At 37.5% G+C, this 22,381-nt stretch overlaps 1 protein-coding gene across 4 annotated transcripts in view; it reads left to right on the forward strand.

The window, feature by feature from the left end:
- The window catches only part of LOC143691457 (solute carrier family 2, facilitated glucose transporter member 3), an 86,316-nt gene that overhangs the window by 61,103 nt on the left and 2,832 nt on the right, over nt 1–22,381 (forward strand). For 3 of the 4 annotated variants that reach the window (XM_077169947.1, XM_077169945.1, XM_077169946.1), the window contains exons 3-10: nt 14,667–14,759; nt 15,319–15,479; nt 16,622–16,862; nt 17,153–17,315; nt 18,498–18,685; nt 20,818–20,922; nt 21,293–21,394; nt 21,879–22,082. In XM_077169947.1, coding sequence (XP_077026062.1) covers nt 14,667–14,759; nt 15,319–15,479; nt 16,622–16,862; nt 17,153–17,315; nt 18,498–18,685; nt 20,818–20,922; nt 21,293–21,394; nt 21,879–22,082 — 1,257 coding nt within the window. Of the gene's footprint in view, nt 1–12,985; nt 13,187–14,666; nt 14,760–15,318; nt 15,480–16,621; nt 16,863–17,152; nt 17,316–18,497; nt 18,686–20,817; nt 20,923–21,292; nt 21,395–21,878; nt 22,083–22,381 lie in introns of those variants that run through there. The other variant, XM_077169948.1, reaches the window with a different exon arrangement.

Below are 22,381 nucleotides of genomic sequence, written 5' to 3' on the forward strand. Positions count from 1 at the left end.
ATCATTTCTCCTAACCCTCTGCTCTTGGTTCAGTCTACTCCTATCACATCAAACATTTTTCACCATGCCAAGCATGTATTTTCCTTTTGATGTGTTTGCATTTGAAATGCCTTTTGTTTGAAATGCTGTTCTCACAGATAATTTCGTTTCTTTCCCTTATGTCATTGTCATTCATGTTTCTGTTCAAATATCATCTCTGCTAAGAGACCAACCCTGACAACCATTCTAAATATCCCCCAACTCTTTAACCTCTTATCTTTGTATATTATCCTTCAAAGCACTCCCTTATCATTTTTGACATTATATATTTGTTTATATGTCTTCTGTATTAAAATTTAGGCTCTATGAAGGTAGGAACTTTATCTTAGTGACTTGTACTGCCTGCAACCTAGACCTATACGTAGGCAACAGTAGGCATTCAATGAATAGTTGCTGAAAAATTAACGAATGAATGAGTAAATATTTGCTTACAGCTTTGTTCTAGTTTGCTAGCTGCCAGAATGCAATATACCAGAAATGGAATCACTTTTAAAAGGAGGAATTTAATACGTTGCAAGTTTACAGTTCTAAAACCATGAAAATGTCCCAATTAAAGCAAGTCTATAAAAATTTCCAAATTCAGGCACCAACAGGAAGTTGATTTCACTCAAGAACGGCTGATGAAGTTCAAGGTTTCTCTCCTAATGGGAAGGCACATGGTGAGCATGGCGACATCTTCTAGCTTCCTCTCCAGGCATCATGCTTCATGAAGCTCCCGAGGGCACTCTCCTTCTTTTTCTCCAAAGGTCACTGGCTGGTGGACTCTGTGGTTCTCTCATCATTTCTGTTGTGGTTCTGCAGTTCTCTCCTCATTCTGAAAAAAAGGAACTCTCTCCAAAATGTCTCCTCTTTTATAGGATTCCAGTAAACTAATTAATCAAGGCCCACGTTGAATGGGTGGAGACACATGTCTCCATCTAATCAAGTTTAATGTCCACAATTGATTGGGTCACATCTCCGTGAAGATAACTTAATAACGTTTCCAACCTATAGTACTGAATAGGGATTAGAAGAAATGGTTGCTCCCACAAAACTGATTCGGATTAAAGCATGGCTTTTCTAGGATATAGAAATCCTTTCAAACTGCCACAAGCTTTATCAGCTCTTTTTACTTGCATTGCCTCAGTTAGTTTTCCCAGTAATTTCATGAGATGGCCATTATGGTTATAGTGACTACTAGAAATACTGAAATTGAGATATGGAGAAGTTAAAATAATATCCAAATATCTAAACTTTAGTTCATGTTTCAGAGTTTTGAGTCAGATTTTGCTCTTTTCACTCCTAATCCTGTGCGTAGTCAACTACACCAACCTATAATAATTCTCTCTCCTATTTATTCTTCCTTGAATAAACTGACAATAAGAGGAACTAGACAAAGCATTAATGCCAAATCTTAGATTGTTTCATATCCTTTACAATATACAATAAGTGTTGCAAATATTTATGCCAGCTCTGTTCAAGTTCATAAGCAGCTAAGATCAGTAAGGGGAGATTTCAGAGAAGGAACTTCTGTTTTATAAGTCGATGTTATATAACTCAGAGAAATTATGCTAAAGTACTCTGCAAAAAAGCAGAGAGTCACTTCTTTTTCTAGTCCTATGAAGACCAGTTCTGAATATACTAGGAACAAGCCAATAAATATAAACACATAGATCATTCTCCATGCTGCTTATCTTTCTGAATTAGTTTGGCATATAGGGGTTGGAGAGGCTAAGGAGATGTATTGTAGGTAGCTGTTGTATGATGTGGTGGGTTTTTTTAATTGTGATACATACACTCCCTCCTTTTCGTGTCCTGGTTCTTCCGTTTTCCTCAGAACTTCCTCTGTCAGCTACAATGACCTACTTATCTTTGTAGATATGGTTTGCAGCATATTCTGATATATTATTATTGACTATTTTTTTAATGAACTCAATATATTTAATAAACTTGATATTACCAAAATCACAGTACAAACATCAATTCACATGCCCATATGACAGAATTCCATTTACAAAATGTTCCTCAGAAAACCTCCATGAGGCCCATGCCAAAAGAGAGCTCATTCTAAGCCTGTGGTCTGGGTGGGCAGAAAGGCAAGAAGGAATTGGGCATGAGCGTAGGGGGGTGGAGAGGAGGGAGAGTGGAGAAAAATGAAAACTAAAAACTAGTCCATATAAAAACTCTAAAAGAGCTAGCCAGTGATATTATCACAATGATACAGGTATAAATAAAAACAAAAATGAAAATAATTAGGCTGATAACACCAGGCTACGCTGCCAAGAACCAAGATGGCGGCCCTTCCTGTGGCCATCCAAGTTTGGACAATCTCAGCATCCACTATTTCTCTCCCATGTGCATGCTTTTACTCTCTCATACTCACTTTTTCTCTCTTGAGCTCTCACTCACTTTCTTGCTAGAAAATATGAAAGGTATTTTGTGTTTTGAGCTAGTAACCTTGGTCAAACGAGTCCTCCAAAGAGTTGCTGGGAGGAACGGGCCTGGGCCTCTTAGAGCAGCAAACAAAACAGTTGCTTCCTGCTGGTGGTCGGCTTGGATTAATATTGACCATTAATAATAAATATATATGATGCTGTGGCATGGTAGAATCAATTTAATCTCTGCCAAGTGTTAAAATGTATCCCCATCCAAAAAAAAAAAAAAGTTAGATAGAATTGGCAAACAGGCTTAAAAGCATGAAATGAAATTCCAAAGGAGGAAAGTATTAAATAAGAGCATATATTAAAGATAGCCCATGAAGTTTAGAAATGTGGTCAGTAAGTATTAAACAACAAATTTGACTTAAACATAGAATTATCATATGATCTAGCTATCCCACTTCTAGGTATATACTCAAAAGAATTGAAAGTAGAGACTTGGAGAGATACCTGAAAGCACAGACTTGGAGAGGTACCTATGCACCAATGTTCATAGCAGCATTATTCACAAGAGCCAAAAGGTTAAAGTAACCTAAGTGTCCATCAACAAATGAAAGGATAAACAAAATGTGGTATATACATACAATGGAATATTGTTTAGCTGCAAAATGGAATGAAGTTCTGATGCATGAGACAACATGGATGTACCTTAAAGAAGTCATGCTGACCCCCTGCCTTCAACTCCTCTGGTTTCTCATGACTTTGCAATCCCTCATTTTCAATTCCTCCAGGACCTTCACAATTGCCAGTGGAGTACTTCTGCAGCTCTGGGTGGTGACCTTGGGCTGCAGCAAGGGCACAAAACTCTCTTGCTCTGGGACCTGGACTCCTTTGTTCCTTTCCTTATGTCCCCTTGGTGTATTTTCCCCACACGTGTTCAACTCTGACCTTTGGATGAGGCTTCATCCCTGGCATCAGCAAAGAGTCTGAAGGTCATGGACACATATCCTGCTTCATATTCCAGATCTTTAATGTCATGTCATTAGAACAGGATGCTTGCAGCATTCCAGAAGGATCCCATTTGATTGCATTGACCTCACTTGTGTGTCCTCGGAAGGTTTTGACTAGGCATTTGTAGCTGAGTTTGTACAAATGAACGCACATATCTGTGCTATAGGAGGCAAAGGTCGTGTTGCTCTTCCAGTTCACATCTAGAGTGGAGTCTGCTCTCTCTCTAAGTCGACACAGCAGGTGAGCTCACTGCCCTCCCCCCCATGTGAGACATCCCTCCCAGGGGTGTAAATCTTCCTGGAAATGTGGGACAGAAATCCCAGGATGAGATAGGACCTGACATCGGGGGATTGAGAGAACCATCTTGACCAAAAGGAAAAAGAGAGAAAGGAGGAAAAATAAAGCATCAGTGGCTGGGAGATTTCAAACAGAGTCGAGAGGTTATCCTGGAGGTTATTCTGAGGGATTATATAGATATCCCTTTTTGGTTTATGGTGTATAGGAGTGGCTGGAGGGAAGTATCTGAAACTGTTGAGCTGTGTTCCAGTAGCCATGTGTCTTGAAGATGATTGTATAATGATACAGCTTTACAAAGTGACTGTATGTGAGAGCCTTGTGTCTGATGCTCCTTTTATCCAGGGCATGGAAAGATGAGTAAAAAATAAACAAATAAAAGGGGGAAACAAGGGTTAAAATAAAAAAAAAAAAAAGTCATGCTGAGTGAAATAACCCATACACAAAAGGACAAATGTATTATTTAATATATATTTGAAATAAAGAGAGTCAGCAAATTCATGGAGACAGAAAGAAGATTACAGGTTACTTGGGTGGGGAGCAGTGGGTGGGGAGGGTTATGTGCAATGTGTAGTTAATGCTTAATGGATAAAAGAGTTTCCATTTGAGGTGATGGAAAAGTTTTAGTAATGGAAGGTGATAATAATAGCACAACATTATGAATGTAATGAATTGTACATTTGAATTGTGCTGAATTGTACACTTAAAATGATTAAAACAGGGAATGTCATATTGTATATATATATATATATAACCACAAAAATTAAAAGGGAAAAAAACACACGAGCTACAGTTCCTTTTTACTTTATAATAGCTACAGCTTCAAGACCTTGAATTTGTTGGAATTCTAGGAAATCTCACTTGTTAAAGATAGTACCCTTGGCCCTGATGAGGCATTCTTTCATATTCATAGGACTATACAACTTCTAAGAACACTTAAAATTACACGTTTTAGTTTCATAGGCTGCTTAAAGCAGATACCATGAAATAGATTGGGTTTAAACAATGGGAATTTATCGGCTTACAGTTTGAGATTGAGAAAATGTCCAAATTAAGGTATCAACAAGGTGATGCTTTCGTTCTGAAGACTGGCTGCCAGTGATCCTTGGTTCTTCTGCCACATGGCAGGCACATGGTAGTGTCTGCTGGGCTCCCTTTTCTTCTGGTTTCACTAATTTCAGCTCCTTGCTTCAGTGGCCTTTTTTCTCTCTGTGTGTGTTCATTCCCTTTATAAAGGACACCAGTAAAAGGATTAAGACCCATCCTAAATGTGGTGGGTCATACCTTAATTCAAGAGGCTCTACTTACAATGTGTTCACACCCATAGGAATGGAGTAACTTTAAGAATTTTCTGAAGTGCATAAAGCTTCAAACCACCCCAAGATCCAATTGAATTTGGGTTATCTGCCTTTGATGGAGTCATTCTACCAATATTCCCTTTAAGTGATAAAATGTCTTCTAACTTGTATATTTACATTTACTTGTTTCTGTATTATTCATGAATAAAAGAAATGGGTGTCTATGATTTAATAGCAACATTCAGAGGAAATATATTGTAGTATTTTTTAATAATATTTTTAATAATACTTTGGGTATCATTATGGGTTTCTTGGATTTATAGAATGTTAATCAGCCTCATAATTTTCTCTATCAGATATTCAAGTCGTCTAAACTTTGGCCATTTGGACTCTCTTTTAGATTGTTTCCTGTGTCATTTTTACCTTTTCACATTAATCTTTGAAAACTTCCTTGCTTTCTGACACTGGAATATGTTCCAGGCTCATTTTCTCTTAGCCTCAGATTTGGAATCAGCTGATTTCTCTAAAATCAGTCTTTCTATTTTTAGTTGAGAACAGTATTAGTGATGTTAATACAAGTAAGCCAGGGCTCCAAAAACAATTTTAAAAATAGTAATAATAACAACAATTTGTAGTATTTGTTGATTTCTATGGTATAAGTACCACCACCACCACCCACCACCACAATGGACTTCAGGCTACCAATGTGATAACAACAAACACAAAGTTGGGAAGATGTGCAATTGGCTCTTGTGAGGTGGCTAGCTACCTCATTTTACGAGTCAGAGCACACTACAGAATACTGGTTTTAGGAACCAATAATATTAGGCAAGATTAAAAATATATATATTAAAAAGAATTTTACTCAGCATTAAGACACCTACTTTTACAATTATAAATAATGTTTTCATGGCTTTATATGTGTCAAGCATTTATAAATTTTAAAAGTATATGTTAAAAAAATGTGTGTGTGTGTGTGTATATGTATATATATTGTAATAATGTCATCCAGGGGTGAATGTCTCCCTGGTGCTGTGGGATCAACAATGCCATACTGACCAAAAAGGGGAAACAAAGTGTAACGAATAAAGTATCAATGACTAAGAGAGTACAAAAAAAGTTGAGAGGCTACTCTGGAGGTCACTCTTAGGCAAGCTTAGTTAAATATTGCTGCTTATCATAACTTGGCAAATCCCAACCAAAACTATTCCAGTCAACCCTAAAGAACACTCAGGGCAATACATAAGATTCTATAAAGATTCCATTACACTAGGGTAACTTTCCAGAAACCTGCAACCTCCAGATAGGTCCCTGGACAAGATAAGTCCTGAAATCTAGAAGGGCCGGCCTCTCGAGAACATCAGCTAGTTTCCATCTCCCTACGCCATTTTTTAAATTTTATATATATATATATATATATATATATATATTTTTTTTTAATTTATGGAATATATCCACATACAAACACGAACATTCTTGCCATATGATCATTCCATTCTTGTTATAAAATGAATAACTCACAATATCATCACGTAGTTGTATATTCATCATCATGATACTTTCTTAGAACATTTGCATCAATTCAGCAAAAGAAATAAAAAGAAAACAGAAAAAAATTCATACATACCATACCCCTTACCCCTCCCTTTCATTGATTACTAGCATTGCTATCTACTAAATTTATTTTAACATTTGTTCCCCCTATTATTTATTTTTAATCCGTATGTTTTACTTGCCTGTCAATAATCTACCCCATATTATTGATAGCCCCTTCCAACATGACAAAGCAGAATGAGCATAGCCCAAATATCCCTCAAGAGTGGGAGAAAGATTAAAGGTGATGACGGAGTAGGGTTTAACAAATGAATATGATTGCTGAATCATTATATTGATATTTCTTTTAGTCTCCAGTATTTTAGAGCAGCTAAAAGTAAAAACCTAAAATTGTAGAATTGCAATTATGCAAGCTTTAGTTAGATATTGCAAATTGCCACAGTATGTCAAGCGCCAACCAACAGTATTCCTAAAAACCCAGGACTTTATCTAAGACTTTATAAAGGTTTTACTTATTAAATTTATTTTGTAGAAACTTAAAACCTCCAGATTGTTCCTCTGCCAGATAAGCCCTGAAATTTACAGGTATCAGTCTCTCTCGGGACATCAACCAGTTGCATCTCCCTACTCCTTGATGTTGACACCCTTTTTCAACATGAAAATTTAGAATGGTCTTTGCCCATGTTTCCCTAACAATTGAGACAGTTATCAAATAAGAGGGGGAGTTGTACCAGAGAAGTTAGGATTTAACAAAGATTATGAATACTAAATCATCATATAAATATTTCTTTTTATTTTCTAGTGTGTTATAGCAGCTAGAAGGAAATAGCAGAAATTGTAGAACTATAGTTTGAAATTATTATATTATACTTTGAAATTTGCTCTATAACTACTTGTTAAACTATACTTTGAAATTTATCACTTTTCTGCATATATGTTATATTTCAACATAAAAAATATTTTCTTGTTATTTATTTTAAAGATAGGTCTGCGGGCCTATAGAATAGAGTGAAATAAATCACTGCATAATACATGGGTAATGTACTCACTAGCTTTGCTTCCACTGCCAGCTTTGTCCTTTTTATGTGGCCATGAAATATGACTGTATAATAAGTCCTCCTCCTAAGCCAAATGCTCTATTAGGAGCTTGATTTTTGATAAATTTTTAGTTTGTTCATTCATTCGGTTGTTCATTCATTCTGCATATACCCAGTACTTCCAAGTACTTGGGAACAAGATAAAAACAAAATCCCTGCTTTTAAGAGATTAGCATGTGAATTAGGGAGACAAAGAAGGCAATTAAAATACACAGGGCGCAATGGGAGCTGATTGAGGAATCAGGGAAAGTTTTTAGAGGAGGTGATGCCTCAGGTAAAATCTCAAAATGGTATTCCACTATATCCTATATCCACCTGAAAGGCGTTTTTTCCAGTTTTCCATCACCCTATAATGTACAGGTATTTCCACATGTAAACTATTTACCGATTCAGCTAACATGTATTAGGAGCCTATTTTTAGACCAGATGAAATCAACCAAGGGAGATCATGCTTCCAAGGAGTTCCAACCTGAATATCTAAAATTCAAGATAAAATGTAGTAATTATCAAACATTTTATATAATCTTCAAATGGCTTTGTTTTGGGTGGGGGGATTTTGCATTTGAATTGACCCTTGAAGAATGGGAAAGACTTTTGCTTGCAGGAAAGAAAGGTTTCTTTTTAAAGGTAAAACAAAACTGAGAGGCAAAAAATAGGACTTGCTTGAAAACTGACAAAGAGTTCAGTTTGGCTGTGGTAAAAACTAGATGTATTTCTAAATTTCTGTATTGTTGTTATTACATATTCTATATCTTAGATAAGACTGGAATAATAGGTTGAGGAGTCTAGACCTGTACTGTCCAATAACTACCTATTGGCTATTGAGTACTTGAAGTGTGGCTACTGTGCCTGAAAGAATTGAACTTTTAATGTACTCAGTTTGAAATAATTTAAATTCATATTTAAAAACTGAAGCAGTCTAAAATAGTTCTCCATTAAACACAACTTTATTGTTTGTGTATATTTGACTTTGTTGAAGATTAAGTGTCCCAATTGACATCTGTTTCCAGTGTAAAATACACAGTGGGTTTTGATATCTTACCCCAAAAAAGGGGTAAGATATCTCAATAACTTTTTATGTTGATTGCATGTTGAAATGAGAACATTTTTGGATATAGTAGATTAAATAAAACATAATAAAACTTAACCTTTTCTTTTAATTTTTTTTAATGTGGCTACTGGAAAATCTAAATTTCTTTACAGGGTTCACATTATATTTCTATTGGTGAGCACTGGTCTAGACTTTATTCAATAGCCATATTGAAGGCATAAAGGATTTTGAATAGGAGATTAATATGATTAGAATTTTGATTTAGCGTGATTTGTCTAGCAGTGGTGTAAATGGATTATTTTTTAAGAAGACTGGAGGAGGTATAACCCCTTAGAAAATGATGAGGGTCTAGAAGCTGATATAAGGTCCCTTAGGGTTGATTGGAATGATAAATGCCTGAAGTCTAGTTTAGGCAGGAAAATCATTATTTCTCTTTTTTTTTTCTTTCCTCACCCTGTGGGTTTATTTTCTATAGTATTTTCAGATTCTAAATGAGTTCTGCCTAATCCTCACCAGATAAAGGACGAATGTATTTGTGACTGAGAAAACCCCTAGAATGAGCTGAGACTCAGCATCAAGGGATTGAGAAAACCCCTAGAATGAGCTGAGACTCAGCATCAAGGGATTGAGAAAAACTTCTTGACCAAAAGGGGTAAGAGTGAAATGAGACAAAATAAAGTGTCAATGGCTGAGAGATTCCAGACAGAGTCCAGAGCTTATCCTGGAGGTTTATTCTTATGCATTAAATAGATATCACCTTGTTAGTCAAGATGCAATGGAGAGGCTGGAGGGAACAGCCTGAAAATGTAGAGGTGTATTCCAGTAGCCATGTTTCTTGAAGGTGATTGTATAATGATATTTCTTCACAATGTGACTGTGTGATTGTGAAAACCTTGTGTTTGATGCTCCTTTTATCTACCTTATCAACAGACAAGTAAAGCATATGGAATAAAAATAAATAATGGGGGGAACAAATGTTAAAATAAATTTAGGTTGAAATGCTAGTGATCAATGAAAGTAAGGAGTATTATATGTATGAAATGTATGAATTTTTTTCTATTTTCTTTTTATTTCTTTTTCTGAATAGATGCAAATGTTCCAAGAAATGATCATGATGATGCAACTATGTGATGATATTGTAAATTACTGATTATATATGTAGAATGGAATTATCAAAAGTTAAGAATGTTTGCGTTTGTTTGGTGTTTTTTGGTATTTAAAAAAAATTTTTTTAATTAATTAAAAAAAAAAAAGACACAGGATGCATGCTTTTAAGATATTTAGCCTCGCTGGTCCATCCTAGCACACTCCCTCAAGCATGATCATCAAGGCTGTGACTCCTGACTGAATGGAGTTTGGAATCTAGTGGGGCCCACTCCCCAGGTAACTGAAACACCCCAGTCCACCAACCAAGCTCCCAAAGCACATCAACAAACTGTGGAATTGAGCAACTATTATCTGTTACCCAGACTGAGGATTACTTAACATAGGCAGGTTTTCTTGGAGGGCTGTGTTACTGTGGAGACAAGACCAGTATGCAACTAGTTTCTGAGCATCAGGAACTTATCAGACTCCACTTGCTCAAGGAGCATCTGTCTAAAAATGTTTAGCGCACTTTCTAGATTCTTGAGATTCAGTTGAATTCCAGTAGTAACTTTTTAAATATATATATAGCTAGATATGGAACACTTTCTCCCCCTTAAAAAAATATAGTTTTTTTAAAGGTATTTTTCTCAGAGTAACTTTAGCTAGAGAAAACAAGTCTCAGATCTCAAATCTCCCTTCATCCCTTCCACCCTCCCTCCTTTCTTATCAAGAAAAAAATATTCAACTTGATATGGATTTCAGACATCTAAAACTTGACCTCAGTATTGTTTTCTCTAATGGCAGTTTTACACAAATAATTTTGGCATAAGTACAATCAATCATGGGCCATCACAATAACTTCATGTATTAAATAAATAATGATGAAATATTTACTGTGTTCTGGACTACTTTAGAGCCTGCATTTTACTCTAACTGGTGCCATTTGTTCATGCAAAAAATTAAAAATAAAAAAGTTGGGAGAGGAAGAAAGACCAGACAAAGTGATTTAGAGCCAAGGATTGCACTGTAAAAGACAGCCAAAAAAGTCAAAGATGAAAAGAAAAAAAGACTAGAGGAAAAGAAGACATCATGATGTTCTGTAAGTTGCAAGGTGCAGAAATCTGTCTCAAGTGGCTGTTGAACACTTACATGTGTCTAGTGCGATTGAAGCACTAAATTCTTAATTTTCCTTAGTTTTAATTGATTTAAATTTTAGAACTGAAGCAGTGTAAAATGTGTTTCTGTTAGGCACAACTTTCTTGTTTGGTAGGAGTATATTTCACTTTAACTGTAGAAAACTTAGGATCTAAAATGGAGATGTGTTGTAAGTGTAAAATATACACTGAATTTGAAGACAGCACAAAAAAAGAATGTAAATTACTTGATTAATAATTTTAGATTGATTGCATGCTGAAATGGTAATATTAGATTAAATAAAATACATTATTAAATTTGATTTCTCTTAAACATTTTTAATATAGCTATTAGAAAGGTTAATATTATATATGTGACTTGCATTATATTTCTATTGGACAGCATTGTTATACGGACATCCTTTTTTCTTTGGCTGCTAAATTTGGTTGCTGTGGTAACTAAAGGGGCAACAGGGCTCAGCGTTTCTTGGAAGACCAAAGTGAGATGGGGGAGGGGAGGTGTGACCTCAGAGAATGTTTCTTGGATGTCACGTTTCACTCGTCCTCAATTCTCTCAGCTAATGATCGGCTTTAGAAAATCTCCTCATTTATAAAAATTCCCAACGTAATCTGGTTTGTTTCAGGCCCAGAAATATGGGTTTGAATTCCAGGCCCTCAACCAAAACCTTAATCAAGATGCAGTTCCTCCAGCTCTCCATCTCGCAAAAATTATTTATCCTGCTATTTCACCTCTCAGTACTGCAGGGGTTGCTAAACTGCAAATCTAATGGGCATTAGGAATTTGACCATCAATATCTGCTCTCCCCCTGCCTTGGGGGCAAAGCTTTGATGCTATCTCTTACTTACCTAACTCTTTTAACCACAAACTAAAACCTGTTTTGCTTTGTGTACTCTCTTACAGGAGCCACCTCTCTCTCTCCCCTCATTATCCATCTTCTTTTGTTTTCCTCTTTCCTATCTTCTTTCCTACTCCTCTCAGTTTTCTAGTGTAGCTTAATCAGATATTTATCTCACACCTTTCTTTCAGGAAATTTACAGTCCTTAAGTAATAGGGTATTGATAATCCTTTCCAGTTGTGCAAAGAATCAGTTAGCATTGTTGTCCCTTTTTAAATTTTCGAGTAAAGGAAGCGCTGTAAACTGTGAGAGCCAGGACTTTTGTTTTATTCACTGATGAATCCCCAGCTTGTTGGAAAGTACCTGATAGTATGTGCTCAGCAAATATGTTTGATTGAATTTGATAATTATTGCATCTTTGGATGCTAAAACCCTGAGATTAAAGTCAAAACAAAACAAATACGTTGCATTATGGGAAAAATGCAGATTGGGTGATATGGTGAATGCTACATTAAGGATTTTGGATTGTTTCCCATAGGCAGTTGATTCCTCTTTCCCTTGGCCCAGGAGAGTTGGTCTGGCTCCTAGGAATTCAGGTTTCTTTCTCCCTAGGTGATATTATGCTAATCAAAGGACCAGGGAGCCAAAACTAGGTCAAATTCTCTCCTTTACTCTTCGACTGCCCTTCCTTCCCCCTTTCAGGATTGTAGACCTAACCTACAATCAAAAGCAGCTGATAAATTCAGAGGATTATTAATTCTTCCTGCTTTTACTCCTTCAGACAAACTTACCTCCCTCATAATAACACCCACATTCTACTTCACTTATATAAATAGCAAGTATTCTCATCTCTCAGTAAATTGATTCAATACTAAGCAAAAGTGAGAGCCAAAATTTTTAAAAAATGTATTTGCCCTCCCTCCAGGCTTTTTGTAGCATTTTGTCTGTGAAACTAAGAAGCTATAGCTGCTATTAGAAGGGGGAAGGAGTAAAGATGAGCTAAAAAAAAAAATGGGGGCGGGGCAGGAAGTGGTTTTAAAAGGAGGGAGTTAGGGAGTTACTGCCTGCAGGGGGCAGCGGGGGAGGGACTGAGGGGAGTAGCGACATCTGAGGTCATAGAATTCCGAGAGGTCACGAGATTATTTGGGGTGGAGAGTAGGGTGGGGTTGGGGGGCTTGGCTCCACCTCTTGCAGATATTATAAATAAATGAGTGGCCGGATATCTGGTAGTGATGCTGCTAAAGATGAGGAGTGAGGTTGTGGAATGTTATTGAGGACCAGAAGAAAACTTGCTGTCAAGAGGACCTTTTGAAGGTTTTGTTGCCTGGAAGGGTTATCTCTGGAATTCTCCTCCTAGATTTGTATTGAGGATTCGAAAGGAATAAATTAAGACCATGGGGACAGAAAAGGTAAGAGTGATGTAATTGCTAGTTATTTTTGCCTGTTTGGGGGACACTCAGAAAGGCTAATATTCACTGTGACTGCCATAGTCTATTGTCTTCTAAGTCACCTAGCCATCTTTTAGGCCTTTTTTCTCACAGCCTGCAATGCCGCAGTTTCACCAGTTCTCTTTGAATGTTATAACCTCTGTGAAGGATTTATTCCATTTCACCTTCCCACGGTAGGGAAAAGTCACCTGGAGAAGTTGTGTTTTCTTCTCAGGTTTATTTTACATAATTGCTCGCTATGGAGGATGAGACAGTTGACAGTTGAGGGAATCCGGGCCGCTTGGATGTGTTGCTTACGAATGGCTCTCCGTACCAGCATCGGGATTTCTTTGGAAGCATTAAACCTTGAAGGGATTTAGAATTTATTTGGGGACAAGGGTGAGCCATCTGTTCTATAAGCTATGGGGTTCCCTAGATACTAAGAAGAAAGAATTCCATCTGTCCTTCCTATTGTGGTTGAATGCAGATTTGTTAATGTATTTGTAATTGTGTACTGTATATGCAATGTTTTGGGGCGAAAGGCATTTTCACTTAGATAGAAAACAACATATGAAAAGATGGGAGGGAAAGGTAAAGTACCTGGAGGATAGTGAAAAAAAATGGGTAGAAATAAAAGGTTTCTACTTATGGGGAAAAGAATTAGACAGAGCTCTGCATTGGCAGGGCCTCAGTTTCTTATGCTTAGTTGGGAGCAAGAGAGCTGGGAGACCCCAGGCAAGCTCAACTCGCTGAGCTGAAGTTCCTAGGCTGCCACTCTGACCAACTGGATAAGGATAAGGAAAGGTTCAAGGGACTAGGGGCTAAAAGGATGGCCTCAGATAGAAAAACACTTGAATTATTCCTGGCAAGGTGAGATGACTCTTTGATGTCCCCCCACTAAGAACAGTCTCCTGTGTGTTGGGTTGAAAGTGAGCATGTGATCTCCCCCTGCTGGGTTGGGGAGAGCAGTACATTCAGTATACTTAGGGAAAGTTTCAAATGAGTAGGATAAGAGTTATAGGCAGTGACATAGTTCAGAGACCCAAAGAGCAGCCTAGCATCTTCACGTTTACTCACCAGTACTTCACACTTTTTTGGTAGTCTGGGTTACTGTTGAAATTGTTTCTTAAATGATCAGTTCTTAGGAATCCTAAAGTGGTCTTTCCTCTGCCCTCCCAGTTGTTCCTATTCCAGAGTACATTTCTATCCTTTCTTTTATCTGGGGCAACTACTCAAATGCTGCCAAACTGACCAATCCAGTTCCTCTTAACTTCCCAAATTTTCTTGCCACTTTTCCACATTAACTTCTCAGGCGTTTCTGTACCTCTCCAGGTAAGTTCTTACCTGTTTGTTTGTGTTCTGATTAATTATTTGACCGTTCATAGGCCAAGCTCTCCTAATACACGTCCATAATTAATAAGAGACAATAATTAAGAGTTTTAAGGACTCTTTATCCCTGCAGGTTACTGCACCTCTGATCTTCGCCATCAGCATTGCCACTATCGGCTCTTTCCAGTTTGGCTACAACACTGGAGTCATCAATGCCCCTGAGGCGGTGAGTGCCTGGCAGCTAGAGTTAGAATTTGGAGTAGGGAAATTAGTCCTTTATTTTAAATGGGGTTACAAGAATTTAAGACAAACATGGGCATCTAGCTTGGCTCTCTGAAGAAGAGCCAAGAAGGAGAATAAATTTGTGGGAAGGTTTTGTTGAGTCATTTAACCAAAGCAAAAACTCATTTGTTGCCTAACCCCTCACTACCGATCATTCTGTGGTGATATGCTTCTTTTATTGCCCATTAAGCTGTAGTTACTAAGAGGGTCTGGGGGGTGGGACACAGTCTTTTAGTGGAGGATGGGGTAGTCTGGACATCAGTGCTGCCACCTATTGGGATTTTTCAGGACAAATGAAAATAAAACCTATTCTTTTCAGAACTAGAAACATTAACTCCATTATTTTATGTTTTGTTCACCCCCATCTATTCATTCCTTTGATTCTCTACCTATAAAGTAATAGAAACGCTGCTCTTAGGGAGGGGGGGATCCCCATTTTTGTCCCCTTTTGTTCTCATCCAGCTGTAACAGTCTGTCCTTTTACCTACTGATTTATTTGGCAGATCATAAAGGACTTTCTCAATTATACTTTGGAAGAAAAGATAGAAAACCGCCCCTCTGAGGTGCTGCTCACATCCCTCTGGTCCTTGTCCGTGGCGATCTTCTCCGTGGGTGGCATGATTGGCTCCTTCTCCGTTGGACTCTTTGTCAACCGCTTTGGCAGGTATTAACCACGAACTGGGTGATAAAGTGGACTCTAGTAGTTGTACTGAGGGATAGGTTATTAAGAATTACGGCAGAAAGGGTGGTGATCCTTTTGAATGAGAATACCCCATATTGTAATCACGGAAAACCTGGTCTGACTTGCACTGAATGTGGCTGCTCTTGGAGCTCTACAACCCTGAAGAGCCTTTCAGGAGATGGGTCATATATAATTGACACTGCAGTTCAGCTGAGGCTGGTTGAGAGCTATTCTTTAGTAAGGTCAGCTATGGAGTTAACTAGAACCATACTTTATTTACAAAGTCAGAAGTTTGCTTTTCTGAAAAAATCTGGGATTTCATGCAAGTATTTTCATTATTTGCACAGCGGGATTTGTAGGAAATATTTCATAATCATAATGAAATATTTCAAATTTCATAACCTATGGATTATGGCCAAATAACTGAGTGGAAAACTTTTTGCCAAAGGAAGAAAATTGAATTTTTTCTACACCAAACTAGCTTAATAAAATTTCTAAAGAATACTTTCAGTAATGATAGGTGAAGGAACCATATAGTTAGCTAACTAAATATGCTATTAGTGTTTGATTTGTTTTTTGAGGCTGCCTTCTTTTTGCTAACGTCATTAAAATTTTAACTGGAGACCCCACAACCAATATGACTTTCTTCCTATTGTTTTACTTGCAAAAGAACCTAATAGAAAGAGGGAAAGGGAGGGAAAGGGATGAAGAGGATGGTGAAAATGAGGGAACTAATTGTTAATAGCAGAAACCTCATTCTGGAGAAGGACAACTGAAGAAATTGACTACCCTTTACATTTGGGGTAGGTTGGAAGAATTTCCGTTTCTAACAAATTTCTGGTCAGTACTTCTAGTTTGTGGACTGACTACTTTTAGAATAGCTGCGCTTATGCTTTTGCTAAAATCTAGCTGAGACTTAGAGAATCTTAACCAGTTCCAATTGAGTTTTATGCATATATAGGTATAAGAACCATTGATACTAATTATTCCAACTTAGGAATGTTCTGCTAATAAAAAGTGGGAAACAAGGGTTAGACCAAAAGAGGAGAAGATATCAACCCTAAGAAGGGGAGAGATGCAGGCTTATTTTTGTTAACCTCACCTTTCTTTGATTACCTCTACAGGCGCAATTCGATGCTTATTGTCAACCTATTGGCTATCAGTGGTGGCTGCCTTATGGGGTTCTGTAAAATAGCTCAGTCGGTTGAAATGCTGATCATAGGCCGCTTGGTTATTGGCCTCTTCTGTGGACTCTGCACAGGCTTTGTACCTATGTACATTGGAGAGATATCGCCTACTGCCCTACGGGGTGCCTTTGGCACTCTCAACCAGCTGGGCATCGTCATCGGGATTCTGGTGGCCCAGGTATTCTAGGACGGCTCATATATAATGGGTGTGGCTTTCATGGCTCATTAAATTAGTTAGCATGGGTAGAGCATTCAGAAGAATGTCTGGTACATATTCAACTTTATGTAAGTTTGGGGTCTTTTTACAGTAGCTCACAGACAATAGCTAAAGAAACAGGTAAGGTAGAGAAAGGAAAAGAAACAAATTTGTTTATCTTACTGTGGTTAAAAGAATAGATCTTCTTTTAAATCATCTTGTGGCCTTTAAATTATGGGGGTTTTATGTAGCATTTCTTTTCTGGTTTCTAGATCTTTGGTCTGGAATTCATCTTGGGGTCTGAAGAGCTGTGGCCTGTGCTGTTAGGCTTCACCATCATTCCAGCCATCCTGCAGAGTGTAGCCCTTCCGTTTTGCCCTGAAAGTCCTAGATTCTTGCTCATTAACAAAAAGGAAGAGGAGAACGCCAAGCACGGTAAGTTTCCTTCATATCTTCATAAAACAGGAATTTTAGGGTTCTGATTTGCTTTAAGAATGAAGGCATTAGATCCTTTTTTTTTTTTTTTGTCATCTCTTTTCCCTGACCCTGAAAACCCAAGAGGAGAGTTTTTTGATTACTCTTGAACCAGAAACTTTCAACCCCTAAAGTATGAGGTGTGAAGGCCAGTTAATTTTAGATTGTATATATGTTACTAGAATAAAAATTTAACAAAACAATATACCCATAGGGGACCGTATAGGACAAGTGGTGAACCCTGATATAAACCTTGGACTATAGCTAATGGTATGATTATAATACTATTCTTTCATCAGTTTTAACAAAATACAAGGAGTTCATGGGGCGGCACATAATATGGGAAGTTTATTTTCTACATGATTTTTCTTTAAACTTAGAACTTCTAACAAAAAGTTAAAAAGAATTGGAGCTAGGGGCCTTTTACCCACCATGTATCATGGCTATTTGGGGGAACCACTTGGCTTGTACCTCATTGGCTATCCTGTCTGTCTCACCCTTGAGGCTGTTGGATCTGCCCAGGTAATACAGTCAACAGCATATATAATTTGATTTGTTTGTTGTTGTTTTTTTTGCATGGGCATGCACTGGGAATCAAACCCTGGTCTCTGGCTTGACAGGCAAGAACTCTGCTTGCTGAGCCACTGTGGCCCACCCAGTCAGCAGCATGTAAAAGTGGACTTCAAACACTTCACCATTTACAGCCTAATTCTGAACCTACAAGTTCAGAATCGCTTCTGATTCCTGACTTGTACACTGCTTCATTCCTAGATTAGATTCAAATTTCCTCTCACTGCTTCTAATGCTTCTAGGCTTTTCTTTACATAATTATTAATAAAGAACTATAAATACACTTTTTTAAAGAGAATCAAGTGGGGCGGGCCGCGGTGGCTCAGCAGACAGAGTTGTTGCCTGCCATGCTGGAGACCTGGGTTCAATTCCCGGTGCCAGCCCATGCAAAAAATAAAAAGAAACAATCAAATGATAAGGCAAGTTAACATGGAAGCTGACTGATTAGCCAAATCTACAAGCATATCCACAACTCTGTCTTGTCTGGTGTGACCGCTTCCCAGCAATCTCACAGGTAAAAATGAATTCAGGACAGCACATTACCTTTACCATCCTTCTTTGTTTTCTCACCAGTCCTTCAGCGGTTATGGGGCATTCAGGATGTGAGCCAGGATATCCAGGAGATGAAAGATGAGAGTGCTAGGATGGCACAAGAAAAGAAAGTCAATGTGCTGGAGCTTTTTAGAGCACCCAACTACCGACAGCCCATCATCATTTCCATCATGCTGCAGCTCTCTCAGCAGCTCTCTGGAATTAATGCTGTGAGTATCTACTTTTATGTAAAAGCTGTCTTAAGATATTTTACTTAAAATACCCAATGGAATCACAGTTTAGTTGTCACACTCCTATTCAGCATATATAAGCCCCTAACAATGCCTACCATGTGGCAGCTACCCAGAAAATGTTGATTATCCAGATTTTGGTTTTGATTTATTTTTATTTTTAAAAATTTTATCTATAAGACATGTTTTATATGTGGAAAATGAGAAAATACATCAAATGAAAATTTTAAGTCACCCATAGTCTTATAACACAAAGATTAAGATTTGTCCTGTTTCGGACTTTTATAGTATATACTACACATTACAAATTCATCTACTTTTAATTACTATTTTTTGACCACTCACTTTTTTATTTCTACTCCTCTTTAACACTGTGATCTATCTTATGATGTCAGTAACATAAACCATGCAACCATAGAATATTCTGTAATTTATACATCTTATTTTTTTCCTCAGGACCTTAAAGTCTAAAATCAGTGTAAGGCCCTGGGGAGCAAAATAGGAAATCATTTCAAGAATTTTGGAGGGACACTGGCAACTTCATACTGAGCTGACTGAACTTGGGGGTCTTATCTTACAATTACAATAGTGACTATGATAATCTAAAGTGGGTAGCAAAATGGCTTGCATTTGACAGGTGACCCTGTATTCAATGCAGACACCAGCTTCTTGCTTTTGAGGGTTGGTCATTGGAAGAGAGATTATTTCCATACCTTCTGTCCATCTGCAGGTAAAATATTTGTCCCACCTCTAAGTACTGATTCATGCCTTGAGGGCTTTCTGTTGGTCTTTGATTAATTTGATTAAATCATTTTGTTAACAGCATTTTTGTAAACCATTTGATGCTGAAAAATAGGTGGTTCTTGGCCTTTTCTTCTGCCTAATATACCAGCAGTATTCTTGTATTTGAAAGAGCAGTGATTCTCATGAGGGGCTGGAGGCTGATATATTAGAAACAGGAAAGATAGTTTGAAAAAGTCTTCTGGGTACTTTGGATAGATCCTAGTCCCAAATTTCCTAATTTGAAAAATTTTAGGTGTCTGATATGTAAAGGTTAGCCTAACAGTTTGATGGCACTAGATAGCAAGAAAAATTTTCTGTAAGTTTACATACTATATATATCATGTATCTGTATGTATACACATATTAGGTTTTTGCTGTGTAGACATGTTTGTGAGGAAGAGAATTGGCATAACGGTTCATTGCTAGTTTTAACTAATTCAACTCTCCTTCCTCAGAAGCTTTGTCATCATAAAATATTAGAATTAGGTTTGTGAACAGTCTTAATTTTAGCTCACTCTGGTCTTTAGAGCAGCAAGTATATATATATATCAAAAAAGTGGCAAATAGTCTAGGCAAAAAAACAGATTCCTGAAACCTGAGCAACTGACAGAACCTCAGTAATCTACATAATGTTCCCTTATTACCTTGAGATCTGAGTCCAATATTTTGTCATCTCTTTAACTATAGTAGTTTGTTGTAGCCCTTCCTTTCAGTACTGTGTTTATCAAATAATGAATTTAAAAATAGTAGCTGATGTTTTTTTTTAAAACAAGTGAAAAGGATCTGAGCCTAGGAATTCTAACCCAAACTCTACTTCTACTAAAATGAGCAGGCTAAGTTTGCTCCAGTTTCTTCCCTATCAATTCTCCTATCAAGATTTTGAAGGTTTGAGGAAGGGTCCATTGAAAAAGCATTGACGGCAGGCCATGGTGGCTCAGCAGGCAAGAATGCTTGCCTGCCATGCCAGAGGACCCGGGTTTGATTCCTGGTGACTGCCCATGTAAAAAAAAAAAGAGAGAGAGAGAGAGAGAGAAAGCATTGAGAAGAATTTAAAACCTTTTTTCAAATTAAGTGGTGGATATAGGCAAGAGTGTAAGTGGAGTAGTAGGCAGGAAAAAAATGGAAATCAGTAGCTAGAATTAAGAAGAGAGTGGAGATAAGATATAGAAGGTAATTGGTTTGTAGAAAGGATATTGTAATTGAACAAAGAAGTACTAGAAAGGGCTCCTCATCTCCTGGGACTCATGTGTTTATTTTTTGAGGTATTCCATTTAACTGGTAGGGACAATTGCTATTTCTAAGTTGCATCTCCTTTTCTTTCCTATTAGGTATTCTATTACTCTACCGGGATCTTCAAAGATGCAGGTGTTGATGAGCCAATCTATGCCACTATTGGTGCTGGTGTGGTCAATACTATATTCACTGTGGTTTCAGTAAGTTTGTTTCTTTGATAATCTTAGGGGGAGAAAAGAATTCTTACCACAGATTTTCAAAGATCAATTGCATGTTCTCCAACTTCCCTGCCATTTTTTAGTTAAACCTTTTTTGTTGTTTAATTCCTTTTTGGGGAAAAGGAATATTCAATGATGAATCATGTTCTTTACTCTTCAAGTAAATACATGATGGATGAGAGAGAGAGGCATAGAAGTGATTATATAAAATGCTTTGAACTTGGAACTGGAAAACAGGAGGTTTAACTATTACAAGTATCCATTATCCTCAGTAAGGCAGATTCAAGTAGTTTGTACAGTGTCTTCATGAAAGGGAAAGCAGAAGTTTCATGTTTTATTATTGTTCTTTTAGCTGTTTCTGGTGGAAAAAGCAGGAAGGAGGACTCTACATATGCTAGGCCTTGGAGGGATGGCTGTTTGTTCCATTCTCATGACTATTTCTTTGTTACTAAAGGTGAGTACTCTCTGAGGGAAGGAAAGGGAGGAGAAGGGAAAAAAGAGGGAGATTACAGTTAGCTCTCTGTGATGGAGTGCATAACTTAGGCTGAAGATCATCAATATTCAAATTTTTGAGAAGCAATATATAAGATCCCCAGAAAACTGAATCTTCAGAGATAGGTTATTAAAGTGTTATGATTCTTATATTTATATAACAGTTCAAAAGACATCTAATTTATTCTTAAATAATCCTGAGGTAATTATTATTATTCCCATTTTATGGCCTCAGAGCATATTTATAGACAGATCACACAGCCAGGATTTAAAAACTCAAGTTATTTGACTCCAAATCCAGTATTTCTTTACATAATTCCACAGGACAGAAAGAGCTGTAGAAACTGGGCAGCTGAAAGCACTCATTACTTATCTTCAGGAAGCTATGTCCTGGGTCATGCCATCTATCTGTACAGTTAACTTTCCTCTGTTCTCTCCTCATATAGAGTGAATATACTTGGATGAGTTTTGTCTGTATTGGGGCCATCATGATCTTTGTGGCCTTCTTTGAAATCGGACCAGGCCCCATTCCCTGGTTTATTGTGGCTGAGCTTTTCAGCCAGGGGCCCCGCCCAGCTGCAATGGCCGTGGCTGGTTGTTCCAACTGGACCTCCAACTTTTTGGTGGGACTGCTCTTCCCCTCAGCTGCAGTAAGTAAAACAAAAGTCACCTAACTTGTCTGGAAACCAGCTCACTTAAGCCAACACATTTAAGGTATACCTTAGTAATGGTTACTGGTGCCATGAAGCATCAAATATCAAGGGCTTCAGACCAGATCAGTTTTCTCACTTTCAAAGGAAAAAGAAGAATGATAGCAGAAAAGATTGAAGCGGGAGGAGGAGGGCAGAGCTGCCTGAGATGATGTAGGCATAGTTCTGCCTAGAAACAGAATGATAGTGGTAAATTTCAAAGGATTCTAAACCAATACATAAATCTAGTCTGAATTAGC

Source organism: Tamandua tetradactyla, chromosome 7, assembly GCF_023851605.1.
Source record: "Tamandua tetradactyla isolate mTamTet1 chromosome 7, mTamTet1.pri, whole genome shotgun sequence".
Taxonomy (NCBI): Eukaryota; Metazoa; Chordata; class Mammalia; order Pilosa; family Myrmecophagidae; genus Tamandua; species Tamandua tetradactyla.